Source organism: Alosa sapidissima, chromosome 6 (assembly GCF_018492685.1).
Source record: "Alosa sapidissima isolate fAloSap1 chromosome 6, fAloSap1.pri, whole genome shotgun sequence".
Taxonomy (NCBI): domain Eukaryota; kingdom Metazoa; phylum Chordata; class Actinopteri; order Clupeiformes; family Clupeidae; genus Alosa; species Alosa sapidissima.
The window spans coordinates 39,096,529-39,111,328 of NC_055962.1; the positions used below are offsets into that span (position 1 = coordinate 39,096,529).

At 44.9% G+C, this 14,800-nt stretch overlaps 1 protein-coding gene across 1 annotated transcript in view; it reads left to right on the plus strand.

The window, feature by feature from the left end:
* Positions 1-14,800, plus strand: part of mthfd1l (methylenetetrahydrofolate dehydrogenase (NADP+ dependent) 1 like) — a 96,785-nt gene that overhangs the window by 58,323 nt on the left and 23,662 nt on the right. Inside the window, exons 21-23 of the mRNA XM_042094569.1 lie at positions 255-360; positions 8,321-8,360; positions 14,050-14,227. Coding sequence (XP_041950503.1) covers positions 255-360; positions 8,321-8,360; positions 14,050-14,227 — 324 coding nt within the window. The remainder of the gene's footprint in view (positions 1-254; positions 361-8,320; positions 8,361-14,049; positions 14,228-14,800) is intronic.

The window sequence follows — 14,800 nt, forward strand, 5'->3', positions numbered from 1 at the left end:
CCCCTCCCCTCTCTCTCTCCCTCTCTCCTCTCCTCCTCTCTCTCTCTCTCTCTCTCTCTCTCTCTCTCTCTCCCCCCCCTCCCCCTCTCTCTCTCTCCCCTCTCTCCTCTCCCCCTCTCTCTCTCTCTCTCTCTCTCTCTCTCCTCCCCCCCTCCCCCTCTCTCTCTCCCTCTCTCTTTTTCCCTCTCTCTTTCCCTCTCTCTCTCTCTCTCTCTCTCTCTCCCTCTCCCTCCCTTCCCTCTCTCTCTCTCTCTCTCCAGAGTTTGCAGCTGGTGGCATCTGGCTGCAGTAACCTGAAGAAGCAGATTCAGATCGCTCAGCTGTTTGGGGTCCCTGTGGTCGTGGCGCTCACGTCTTCAAGTAAGACTACTTACCCCTTTACTTCCCCCTCTCCACACCCTACATACCCCTCTCCACACCCTACTTACCCCTCTACTTACCCCTCTCCACACCCCTACTTACCCCTCTACTTACCCCTCTCCACACCCTACTTACCCCTCTACTTACCCCTCTCCACACCCTACTTACCCCTCTACTTACCCCTCTCCACAACCTACTTACCCCTCTCCACACCCTACTTACCCTCTACTTACCCCTCTCCACACCCTACATACCCCTCTCCACACTTTCCACACACTACTTACCCCTCTACATACCCCTCTCCACACTTTCCACACACTACTTACCCCTCTACTTACCCCTCTCCACACCCTACTTACCCCTCTACTTACCCCTCTCCACAACCTACTTACCCCTCTCCACACCCTACTTACCCCTCTCCACACCCTACTTACCCCTCTCCACACCCTACTTACCCCTCTCCACACTTTCCACACACTACTTACCCCTCTACTTACCCCTCTCCACACCCTACTTACCCCTCTCCACACCCTACTTACCCCTCTCCACACCCTACTTACCCCTCTACTTACCCCTCTACTTACCCCTCTCCACACCCTACTTACCCCTCTACTTACCCCTCTCCACAACCTACTTACCCCTCTACTTACCCCTCTCCACACCCTACTTACCCCTCTCCACACCCTACTTACCCCTCTCCACACTTTCCACACACTACTTACCCCTCTACTTACCCCTCTCCACACCCTACTTACCCCTCTCCACAACCTACTTACCCCTCTCCACACCCTACTTACCCCTCTCCACAACCTACTTACCCCTCTACTTACCCCTCTCCACACCCTACTTACCCCTCTCCACACCCTACTTACCCCTCTCCACACCCTACTTACCCCTCGCCACACCCTACTTACCCCTCTTCACCTGTTACCTCCTTGTGGGTTAAGTAGCTCATCTCCGTGTGTAGGATTTAAAGGGAAACAGTGTTGAACACAGTGTTCTCACGCCTAGGACTGGACACACACACACACACACACACACACACACACACACACACACACACACACACACACACACACACACACACACACACACACACACACACACACACACACACACACACACACACACACACACACACACACACTCTCGTGCACTCGCAGCCGTGGCCTACTGGTTAGCGCTTCGGACTTGTAACCGGAGGGTTACCGGTTCGAACCCCGACCAGTAGGCACGGCTTAAGTGCCCTTGAGCAAGGTTTGTTCGTCATTAGTAATTTCTTGTTCATACATAATTTATCATCAGTAAAGCATTTGTTCACACAGTTATAAATGGTTTGTTCATAGTAATTAAGCCTATCCAAAAAATATGTTTGTAAGTACATGATTTATACTTAATAAGTAATGAAACAACCACTTATAATGAAATCATTTTCTTATTATAAACCAGTTGCAAACTATTACAAAATGCTTTGTTCATCATTTGTAAAGTATTGCTCCTATGTTAATTCTCATAAGTATTTGTACACACAGTTATAAATGGTTTGTTCATAGTAAATAAGCCTCTATCTAAAATATATTTATAAATTATTGTTAATACTTAATACATTATGCAATATGAAGTAATATTTCCATTATTTAAGTTGTTACATACACATGCACAAATGATTAATTAGGGTGAGGATTCATATTTTATAAACCACTTCCTAATACTATAATTCATGATTAACTCAGGAGTTACAAGTGGTTAGTTAATGATATTTTGTGAGCTTATCTAAAGTGAGGACTTTATATGCCTTGCAACACATTTTCAAATGAGTTGTAAAGATTACATTCACACTCATTCATTTAGCAGACAAGCAACGTACGAATGTCGTACTGCATGCTAGTCCAGCACCTTATCCACTACACTACCACACTACTGCATGCTAGTCCAGCACCTTATCCACTATGCTACCACACTACTGCATGCTAGTCCAGCACCTTATCCACTACGCTACCACACTACTGCATGCTAGTCCAGCACCTTATCCACTATGCTACCACACTACTGCATGCTAGTCCAGCACCTTATCCACTACACTACCACACTACTGCATGCTGGTCCAGCACCTTATCCACTATGCTACCACACTACTGCATGCTAGTCCAGCACCTTATCCACTACACTACCACACTACTGCATGCTGGTCCAGCACCTTATCCACTATGCTACCACACTACTGCATGCTAGTCCAGCACCTTATCCACTACACTACCTTGGCCCGGATAAAAGACCTACAGCTAGGCAAGAGTTTCTGTTTTCTTCTACTACACACTGTTAAGCATGTAGTATTAAACATCTGTAAACTATTATTAAATGCTGTATTCTTTGTTTGTAAAGCATTATTCCTACATTAATTCTCATCTGTAAATCATGTTTACACACAGTTAAAAATGGTTTGTTCATAGTAAACACGCATATCTATATTATATTTTGAATTGACTGTTGCAATACCACTGGACAGAGGTAGTGTAGTGGATATGGAGCCGGGTTAGCATGCAGTAACCCATAAAGTTGGGGGTTCAAGCCCCGGCATCTACCAATGTGGCCTTGCCCTTTAATTTTCTTGACATGTGTAAGTCGCTTTGGGTGAAAGTGTCTGCTAAATGAACTAGAAAATGTAATTTCGAGGAAATTACCAGTGCATGAAAATATAAACATTCTGTATATTAACATAAAATGCCAAACAAACTTTTACTTTGGAAACAGTTGGCAGGAGTCATAGTTGATAACAACTGACAGTTGAAATGGCTGAACAGTTAAATAGTTGAGTAGTTTAAATAGTTAAATTATTTAATAGTGAATTATTGTAATGAGGACATTTATTTTGAAACCGTTGTGGGCAGAGGAAATAGTAGTCTTAAGAGAGCCAGATTGTATGCTTAAAGCCTGAGACCGAGTATATAGTTTAAAAGTTAAATGTAGATAGTGTAATGGATGTTGATAGACAGAAAGTTGAATGGATGTTGATGGGCAGATTGTTTAATGGATGTTGATGGGATAGTTTAATGGGTAGATGAGTGAATGGTTTGAAGAGGATGAATGGATAGAAAGTTGGATGGAATGTGCCTTATATATCCTTGTAGAATGGAGATACACAGAGAGAGTTGGCCTAATTGAGCAGAAAGCAGTTGATACAGGTGCAATCAGTTTAACTGGCTCTTTGATGGGGCCTAGTTGAGCAGCTGGAAGTTGATACAGGTGCAAATCAAGTTAATTAGCCCATTATGATGTCATAGTCCCCATACAAAGTCTATGAGGAAAAATAAGCTTGTTTTCTATTAATATCTCAAAAAGTATAAAGTTTACAAAAGTGAAAAATACATTCCTCAAGTGTCCTTTTCAAGACCTACGTTACAAAGTTTGAACGAAGTTTCTACGTTAAACGGTTGAAGCTGAATTAGACGCATACATTTGGTGGGAAGAATAAGAAGAAGGAGAAGAAGACTTCGGATAACAGAACAGGGCATTTTCATGCACTGTAACTAACTAACCACTTGTAACTCCTGAGTTAATCATGAGTTATAGTATTAGGAAGGGATTTATAAAATATGTATCCTCACCCTAACTAATCATTAGTGCATGTGTATGTAACAACTGTTAAATAATGGAAATATTACTTCATCAAAAACATATTATTGCATCATTTATTAAGCATCAACAATAATGTATAAACATATTTTAGATATATGCTTATTTATTATGAACAAACCATTTATAACTGTGTGAACAAATGCTTTACTGATTATAAATTATGTATGAACAATAAATTACTAATGATGAACAAACCATTAACTAATAAGTAACAAAGGCTTAATAAATGATGAATTGTGTGTAGTTATTATAAAGTGTTACCCAAGTTTCTGTTATCTATTTAAGGTTTGTCTTGATCATTGTAATGCCCTCTATGCTGTAATGCCCTCTATGCTGGCGCTAGCTGTTCTTCCCTCGCCCACTTCAGTCAGTCCAAAATGCAGCTGCCCGCCTCCTGACTAAAAGGCGAAAGCGAGAGCACATTAGCCCAGTGCTTGCTGCCCTTCACTGGCTTCCTGTTTGTTTTAGGATTCATTTTAAAATTCTAATATTTGTTTTTAAATCTTTTAATGGGCTCGCACCTTCTGGGTTCTATGGGCTCTATGGGCTCTATTCTAATGGGCTCTATGGGCTCTATTCTAATGGGCTCTATTCTAATGGGCTCTATGGGCTCTATTCTAATGGGCTCTATGGGCTCTATTCTAATGGGCTCTATGGGCTCTATTCTAATGGGCTCTATTCTAATGGGCTCTATGGGCTCTATTCTAATGGGCTCTATTCTAATGGGCTCTATGGGCTCTATTCTAATGGGCTCTATTCTAATGGGCTCTATGGGCTCTATTCTAATGGGCTCTATGGGCTCTATTCTAATGGGCTCTATTCTAATGGGCTCTATGGGCTCTATTCTAATGGGCTCTATGGGCTCTATTCTAATGGGCTCTATTCTAATGGGCTCTATTCTAATGGGCTCTATGGGCTCTATTCTAATGGGCTCTATTCTAATGGGCTCTATGGGCTCTATTCTAATGGGCTCTATGGGCTCTATTCTAATGGGCTCTATGGGCTCTATTCTAATGGGCTCTATTCTAATGGGCTCTATGGGCTCTATTCTAATGGGCTCTATTCTAATGGGCTCTATTCTAATGGGCTCTATTTTAATGGGCTCTATTTTAATGGGCTCTATTCTAATGGGCTCTATTCTAATGGGCTTTATGGGCTCTATTCTAATGGACTCTATTCTAATGGGCTCTATTTTAATGGTCTCTATGAGCTCTATTCTAATGAGCTCTATTTTAATGGGCTCTATTCTAATGGGCTCTATTCTAATGGGCTCTATTCTAATGGGCTCTATGGGCTCTATTCTAATGGGCTCTATGGGCTCTATTCTAATGGGCTCTATTCTAATGGGCTCTATTTTAATGGGCTGAAACGGAAGTGTCTTTGCGCAAAACGCAAGTGACTTTGTGGGCGGATCTTGGGTGCTGTTGCTATTTTACCGGCGGGATAATTGACTGTTGCGCCCGACGCAAATCTAAAATGGGGTGGTCTGAAGTAGCTACATTAATCATGGGTGAGGTTTGGGTGTAACGTGCAATAAACCAATTAGAGCATCATCTCACATTCCCTTTAACAACAGGCACGCTTGTTCCATAGCGGATTGCTATTGTGGTGGCGTATTTGCCAGGCGCAGCCAGGAGCGTTCACAGCGCTATATAATCACTGTTCAGTTCAATTTTTGCAATGTACAATGTAATCTAACATACTCTCCCGAGCTGCCGCTGGGGCATTTGGGTTCAGTGGCATCGGCATGCAGTTCAACATCACGTCTCCTTAAGTCCTCTAATATTTCCTAATTTATGTCATCAACACATCCGTGATTCGTGAAAATGTGTACGCTAGATGTATGCCTATATTTTCACATCTTAAATCAGCTTTTATGTGCTGTTAACCAGCAACCATAGATAGTACAAGAAAGCAGCAAGTAGCCTTGGCTACAATTTCTGTAGTTGCTGCATCCATTCATTGTTATTCTCTCTCCTGCTCAAACAAAAGTTGTGCGTGCATTAAGTTGATGATAACGTGTTTACAAACTCTACTTAACAGAAAATATTGTAAATAGCCTACTGTCATGCAGTTAATGGGTTAAGCTAATTCACTAACTCAAGACTTCAAGGCCATCATGGATATTAAATGTTTTTTGAAAATAATGAAAGGATGGAGGGAACATAACAAAGCTTGGAGTTATTTCAGATGGGCTACAACAAGGTAGGCAAAATTATGGTGCTTAAAACCTTAGCGCAGCTGGAATAATGCTTTTGTGTTTGTGTGGTTTGTAATGTTTAAAGCCATATACAACGGTAAATTGGAACAAAACTAAAGGTAACTTTAGCCTTTATAGGGCTGTATAAAGCTGTCCAAATTAATAGGTCATAATTAGGCATACTATATAGGCTACTAAATTTTTAGGTCACCAATGCACGAACAAAACCGGAAAATGGACATATTATCAAGGCTTTGAATGTTTCCATCTGTGCACGGGGGTGTCTGTAGATTGGTGTGCAACGCATTCATTCATGCAGGCCTGTGGTCATGCATGCACCCTTAAAATAGCATCTGAATTTGCGCCACAGACTTTAGACCAGGGAGTTCCTGGTCTGTGGCGGAATTGTTTTCTGAAACTGCAAAATATCAATAGTGAACGTTTGCGCCGGAACACGCCCCGTCTTTTCGCTGAACCGCCCTCGTGGGCGCAATCGAATTCCCTAATTTACAGGCACGTACCTGTGGAGGGAAAATTCCAATATGCGCTGACTGCAAAATAGGAAAAACAAAAGCGCGAGTATACAAAGTCAATTGCGCTGGGACGCAAGATGGAGCCCTCTTATCAGTCAGAACTTTTACAACCACATGCTCCATCAAGGGCACTTAGGTCTGCTGACCAAGGGCGCCTGTAGTCCCACCATCAAGGTTAAAGAGCAGGGGACATGGGGCAGATGGGGTTAAAGAGCAGGGGACATGGGGCAGATGGGGTTAAAGAGCAGGGCAGATGGGGCAGATGGGGTTAAAGAGCAGGGCAGATGGGGTTAAAGAGCAGGGCAGATGGGGCAGATGGGGTTAAAGAGCAGGGGACATGGGGTTAAAGAGCAGGGCAGATGGGGTTAAAGAGCAGGGCAGATGGGGTTAAAGAGCAGGGCAGATGGGGTTAAAGAGCAGGGCAGATGGGGTTAAAGAGCAGGGCAGATGGGGTTAAAGAGCAGGGGACATGGGGCAGATGGGGTTAAAGAGCAGGGCAGATGGGGCAGATGGGGTTAAAGAGCAGGGGACATGGGGCAGATGGGGTTAAAGAGCAGGGCAGATGGGGTTAAAGAGCAGGGCAGATGGGGTTAAAGAGCAGGGGACATGGGGTTAAAGAGCAGGGCAGATGGGGTTAAAGAGCAGGGCAGATGGGGTTAAAGAGCAGGGCAGATGGGGTTAAAGAGCAGGGCAGATGGGGCAGATGGGGTTAAAGAGCAGGGCAGATGGGGTTAAAGAGCAGGGCAGATGGGGTTAAAGAGCAGGGGACATGGGGTTAAAGAGCAGGGCAGATGGGGTTAAAGAGCAGGGGAGAAGGGGTTAAAGAGCAGGGGACATGGGGCAGATGGGGTTAAAGAGCAGGGCAGATGGGGTTAAAGAGCAGGGGACATGGGGTTAAAGAGCAGGGCAGATGGGGTTAAAGAGCAGGGGAGAAGGGGTTAAAGAGCAGGGGACATGGGGCAGATGGGGTTAAAGAGCAGGGGACATGGGGTTAAAGAGCAGGGGAGAAGGGGTTAAAGAGCAGGGGACATGGGGCAGATGGGGTTAAAGAGCAGGGCAGATGGGGTTAAAGAGCAGGGCAGATGGGGTTAAAGAGCAGGGGACATGGGGTTAAAGAGCAGGGGAGAAGGGGTTAAAGAGCAGGGGACATGGGGCAGAAGGGGTTAAAGAGCAGGGGACATGGGGCAGAAGGGGTTAAAGAGCAGGGGACATGGGGCAGAAGGGGTTAAAGAGCAGGGGACATGGGGCAGAAGGGGTTAAAGAGCAGGGGACATGGGGCAGAAGGGGTTAAAGAGCAGGGGACATGGGGCAGAAGGGGTTAAAGAGCAGGGGACATGGGGCAGAAGGGGTTAAAGAGCAGGGGACATGGGGCAGAAGGGGTTAAAGAGCAGGGGAGATTGGCCTTTTGCAGTAATTGGCCCTAAACCAGGGAATGAGCTCCCACTACATATAAGATTGGCTCCTTCTTTGCCTGTTTTTAAATCACATCTTAAAACTTACTTTTACTCCCTGGCTTTTAACTCAGTATAAGTGCTTACTCTATTTTGTACTGTTTGTCTTCTACATAACACACTGATATGTGTGTTTGTAGCACTCCCCCTGCTCTTGCACCTGTTTGTCTTCTACATAACGTACTGATATGTGTGTTTGTCATTCTTTATCTGTCTATCGGTCTGTCAGCTTTCTCAACCTTTTCTTATTGTACAGCACTTTGGGCAACTGGTGTTTTAAAGTGCTTTATAGATAAACATGACTTGACTTGACATACACACACCACACATACACACTAAGGGTGTAAAGATTAACCGATACCTATCGGTATCCGTTTTTTTAACGTGTAAGATACGGCTACATCGATACGTGAAGCCCCGTATTGGAATAAAACTGAAATGAACCGGTCGCTATATCGATTTACTTGTTACGAATCGGTTCACAACCTTTTCTGCTCGCTCAGACTCGGATTTGTGGGTAATGCAGTTCGTTTTTGGCTACATTCATTGCCCAAAGTTGTCAAAAGACCTCATTACCCATACATCTATTGCAACTTAAGCACGTGACAACTCGCACTCGGTCGTTTGTTTGACAATTTTTACTCTTTTGTTTTTGAAAGTCCAGCGCGAAATTAAACACTTACTATAGCATTCCTAAAAAGCAATGATAGTCTGTAGAGTAGCCTTACGTTTGATGAAGGGATTTCCTTAATGTTAAAGAATAATTTGGCCCTTGCTGCTAAAACGAACACAAATTATTATAATTTTATTCATATTCACTCAGAGTGGTGGCATATTTTATTTTGGTATTGTCTTACCTCAACAATAGGCTACAGCTCCTTGAAAGCAATCAGATATAACTCTATAAAATCTATAAAGTCTATGTTGTATTTGGCTGCTGTGTTTGACTGAAATGTAGACTATTCTTCTATTCCAAACCTCAGTTTAGATAATCATATTGACACATTTTTTTTTTTTATAATTGACAACCATGACCATGACAATTGATAATATAAAATGAATGTGCACCTTGAGCAAATGATAAAAAATCTTTCAGAATGCTTTTCATTCTTGAACTGCACCGAATTGCATCGAATCGCATCGAATCGTACTGAATCGTTTTTTATGAACATGTATCTTTTCTTGTATCGAATCGTGCCCATGTATCTAGATGCGAATCGTATCGTCTTTTACATGAGAGATTCACACCCCTAATACACACACACACACATACACACACGCACATACGGACACACTTATATTACTGGCTCTCTTTCTAAACAATATTCCTGCTTTCACAACCTGACAGACAAACACATGGGCATAAATCACAGCTGTGTGTGTGTGTGTGTTTGTGCCAGGGGGCAAACGGCAGTGCTTGAAAACAAAATTATTAATGTTCCATTCCGAACGGTTCAGGTAGGCCTATGTTTAACGTTTTCGTTCTTGCATGCGTTCCGCCACCAACATATCGGTCCTGGTCCGGTTCGGAACGCAAAATATCGTTCGTTCGTTAAAGTTCCGGCAGTGTTTGGCGCAGAGTTTCCGCTAGGAAAAAATGATGCCGGTCAAAGTGACCGGCAGAGGTTTCGTTTTCCGGACATTTTGATGATATGCCGGTCAAATGTCCTATTATCGCTTCTTAATTACCTAGTCAAGTTGAGGTACACTGGAGACAGGCTATGTAGCTTAAAGAATGACATAATCAGGCTGAATAGAATGCAACATGTTCATTAGCCTAACTTACGTAAACATGCCTAACAAGATCTAGCCAGTATCTATGTTTTCATGGACAGCAAGAGTCCGCTTTGTTCATTGTTTTAAAAAGGCTACGTTGTTTGTTGCTGCTACCCACGTTATCTCCAGTGGTTCCACTGTTTAACTTGCACAGATGCGCACACACAAGAATGAGCGCTCACACCACTACCCCCTAATGCTATGCCTCTTTATTTGATAACAATAAATTAAGAAATATTTCCTATTCTGGGAAATGTTTAGTTTCTTTTATTTTCGGTCCGCGGTTCAATGATACCGTTTAATTGTGCCGGAAATTATCCGCGGACCAGCAATCTCCTCGTCGAGGAGGCCCTAACCCTGCAGATCATAGACAGAGAAAGCATAGGCCTACTGTATGCTTTGGGTACAGAACAGTTGCATGTCCAGTGTACACAGAGAATGACTGTCTTGGAGCGGCCGCAACCCCGCAACTCCACTTCCAACGTCAGGATTCCGACAGATACACCCGACACTTATGCTTTTTATCTGGTGGTGGTGGAGTTGACCAGACATCTGAGGCTTCAGACGTTACCAATTTATCATCATCCATCGCGTCTGTCCTCTGAAAAACTTTTAAGGCTAGTCTGCCTGGGCCTGGCCATGTTTGAACCGCCTCACTCATTTGTTCGTTGTTTAACATGGACATTTTAAGCGTGCGCTTCCTATTTGAAATGTTTCCTACAGTATTTGAAATGCAGCATAGGCTATGCGTGTTGTTTAATAGCTTTCAAACGGTAGAGCCTGTACATTTAAAAACATAGCCAAAGGACGTATTGCTTTAATATAGGCTTACATTGTAAGGCTTATTCTCAAATTCAGATTGCGTTAGGGGGACGGGATTATTAGCCAATTTCAATCGGACAATTTGACCGGAGAGATTTAATTTTGTCGGACATTTCATTTTTTTTCCGGTTCCCTGGTTTGGCCTATCAAGTCTATTTTTGTAGACTTTACCTTAGAATAGACGTAGGGCCTACTCATTATTTCCCCTTGATTTAGCCTATACCGTAGCTATGCCCAAAAATAATAAATCACAGGCGACATCCAAAAACATTCAGATGGGCTATCCATCCCATAGCCTACAGACTTACTGTAGGTCTAACCTATGCCTATAAATAATTTCTTATCAAAAATATCTCTGGATACGTGCTAAACTCCTTACCTGATTGTAGCCTAAGTTTTATCCATATGGAGATCTTCAAAGGCTTGCGCTATAATTCCAACCCTGTTTATAAACAAACCTGTCTGTTGCTGACAAGGCCTATCTCAAATTTCCTGTTTAACTCTTCTACATAGAATAGGCTATAATTGCGCAAACATTTCAAATCCCGACTTTAAAACGACAAGGCGTGGACAGGCAAAATAGGCTATTACGCATAGGCTACAAACAATTTCCAAATCAGTTTCAGTAGCCTACGCTACGAGCTGGCCTAAGATCCGAAGTGGCAGACGGATAGGTTACATTACAACAGCAAGACAAAATCTACACATTTGGACCAAAGGTCCATTTATTCGTTTCTTTTTTTTTTCAAACTGCAGAAATCAAATTATTAGGCTGTTTGCCTACAGTAGTTGGCTACATAGTGGCTTGTTAGCTCACATTAACAGTGTAGATGCGGGTTTGTTTTTCGCACAACCGGAAATAGTCTCCCTGACATAGGATATGCTTTTGTGAAATTTTATAAAATATATAGAGAACGAAAAAAAAAACGTTATTAACCGGTTTTTGTGGATTTCAGAATAACGTTTCTGTTCCGGAACAGTTGAAGACCATTTTGTAATAAACACTATACAGCTTCTTCCACACACACACACAGACACACAAATAAACACTATACAGCTCCTTCCACACACAATACACACACACACTCACACACACACACAGACACACACACATACACAAACACACACTCCACTTCACTCAGTGCTGTAGTCTAGGTGATACGCAGGTGTACGCCACATACAAAGTTCTTGGGTTTGGAGTAAAACATGAGCAAAGATACGTGTGAATAACCTCTGAAACCATCCAATCAGAAACATTCAATCAGAAACCATCCAATCACCTGTGGCCTACTGAGTCCCTAACATCCACCCCTTTATATTCCTTAGTACTGTGTGTGGAGGATAACGTGTATCTAAGATCTAAGCAGGCGTGTGTGTGTAGGTGTGCGAGTGTGTGTGTGTGTGTGCAGGTGTGTGTGTGTGGAGGATAACATGTATCTAAGATCTAAGCAGGCGTGTGTGTGTAGGTGTGTGTGTGCGAGTGTGTGTGTGTGTGTGCAGGTGTGTGTGTGTGGAGGATAACATGTATCTAAGATCTAAGCAGGCGTGTGTGTGTGTGCAGGTGTGTGTGTGTGGAGGATAACGTGTATCTAAGATCTAAGCAGGCGTGTGTGTGTAGGTGTGTGTGTGTGTGTGTGTGCGAGTGTGTGTGTGTGCAGGTGTGTGTGTGTGGAGGATAACGTGTATCTAAGATCTAAGCAGGCGTGTGTGTGTGTGTGTGGAGGATAACGTGTATCTAAGATCTAAGCAGGCGTGTGTGTGTAGGCGTGTGTGTGTGTGTGTGTGTGTGTAGGTGTGTGTGTGTGCAGGTGTGTGTGTGTGCAGGTGTGTGTGTGTAGGTGTGTGTGTGTGGAGGATAACGTGTATCTAAGATTCTCATCTGTATTTGGCTATTTTGGCGCCTCACACACACACACCTGCACACACAGACACACGCTAACCCACCACAGACACACACTAACCCACCACAGACACACACTAACCCACCACAGACACACGCTAACCCACCACAGACACACGCTAACCCACCACAGAAAACTAGACTACAGCACTGACTTCACTCCATACTGGTAGGGTCAAGTTAGTGTGTGAGAGTGTGTGTGAGTGTGTGCGAGTGAGTGTGTAAGTGTGCGGGTGTGCGTGTGAGTGTGCGTGCGTGAGTGAGTGAGTGTGTGTGTGTGTAGGCGTGTGTGTGCGAGTGTGTGTATGTGTGTGTGTGTGTGTGTGTAGGTGTGTGTGTGTGTGTGTAGGTGTGTGTGTGTGTGTAGGCGTGCGTGCGTGAGTGAGTGAGTGTGTGTAGGTGTGTGAGTGTGTGTAGGTGTGTGAGTGTGTGTAGGTGTGTGAGTGTGTGTAGGTGTGTGTGTGTGTGTAGGTGTGTGTGTGTGCGAGTGTGTGTGTGTGTAGGTGTGTGTGTGTGTGTGCAGGTGTGTGTAGGTGTGTGTGTGTGTGTGTGTGTGCAGGTGTGTGTGTGTGCGCGAGTGTGTGTGTGTGTATGCAGGTGTGTGTGTGTAGGTGTGTGTGCACGAGTGTGTGTGTAGGTGTGTGTGTGTACGAGTGTGTGTGCGTGCAGGTGTGTGTGTAGGTGTGTGTGTGCGAGTGTGTGTTTGTAGGCGTTTGTGTGTGTGTGTGCAGGTGTGTGTGTGTGTGTGCAGGTGTGTGTGTGTGTGTGTGTGCGCGAGTGTGTGTGTAGGCGTGTGTGTGTGTGTAGGCGTGTGTGCGCGAGTGTGTGTGTGTAGGTGTGTGTAGGTCTGTGTGTGTGTAGGCGTAGGTGTGTGTGTGCGAGTGTGTTTGTAGGCGTGTGTGTGTGTAGGCGTGTGTGTGTGTAGGCGTGTGTGCGCGAGTGTGTGTGTAGGTGTGTGTGTGTGTAGGCGTAGGTGTGTGTGCGCGAGTGTGTTTGTAGGCGTGTGTGTGTGTAGGCATGTGTGTGTGTGTGTAGGCGTGTGTGTGTGTGTAGGCGTGTGTGTGTGTGTAGGCGTGTGTGTGTGTGTAGGCGTGTGTGTGTGTGTGTGTAGGCGTGTGTGTGTGTGTGTGTGTGTAGGCGTGTGTGCGCGTGTGTGTGTGTGTAGGCGTGTGTGTGTGTAGGTGTGTGTGTGCAGGCGTGTGTGTGTTTGTGCGTGTGTGTGTGTACTGTAGGTGTGTGTGTGCAGGAGTGTGTGTGTAGGCGTGTGTGTGCGTGAGTGTGTGTGTGTGTGTGCGTGAGTGTGTAGGTGTGTGTGTGCAGGAGTGTGTGTGCAGGAGTGTGTGTGTGCTCATTTTCTCTGGGCTTCTGTAGGACGGACTCCCAGGCGGAGCTGGACCTGGTGTGCTCCATTGCAAAGGATTGTGGGGCGGCGGCGGCGGTGCCCTGCCACCATTGGTCACGTGGGGGGCGGGGCTCTCTGGAGCTGGCCAATGCGGTGAAGGACGCTGCCGCACAACAGAGCTCTTTCCACTTCCTCTACGACCTGCAGGTCAGCACCGCACACACACACACACACACACACCTGCACACACACACACACACACACACATGCACCTGCACACACACACCTGCACACACACACACACCTGCACACACACACACACACACCTGCACACACACACACACACCTGCACGCTGCCGCACAACAGAGCTCTTTCCACTTCCTCTACGACCTGCAGGTCAGCACCACAGCACTCTTCCTCCACGCACACACACACACACACACACACACCTGCACACACACACACACACCTGCACACACACACACACACCTGCACACACACACACACACACACACACACACACCTGCACACACACACACACACACACACACACACACACACCTACACACACACACACCTGCACACACACACACACACACACACACACACCTGCACACACACACACACCTGCACACACCTGCACACACACACACACCTGCACACACACACACACACACACACACACACACACACACACACCTGCACACACACACACACACACACACTGCGCTTCCTCTACGACCTGCAGGTCAGCACCACAGCACTCTTCCTCCACGCAC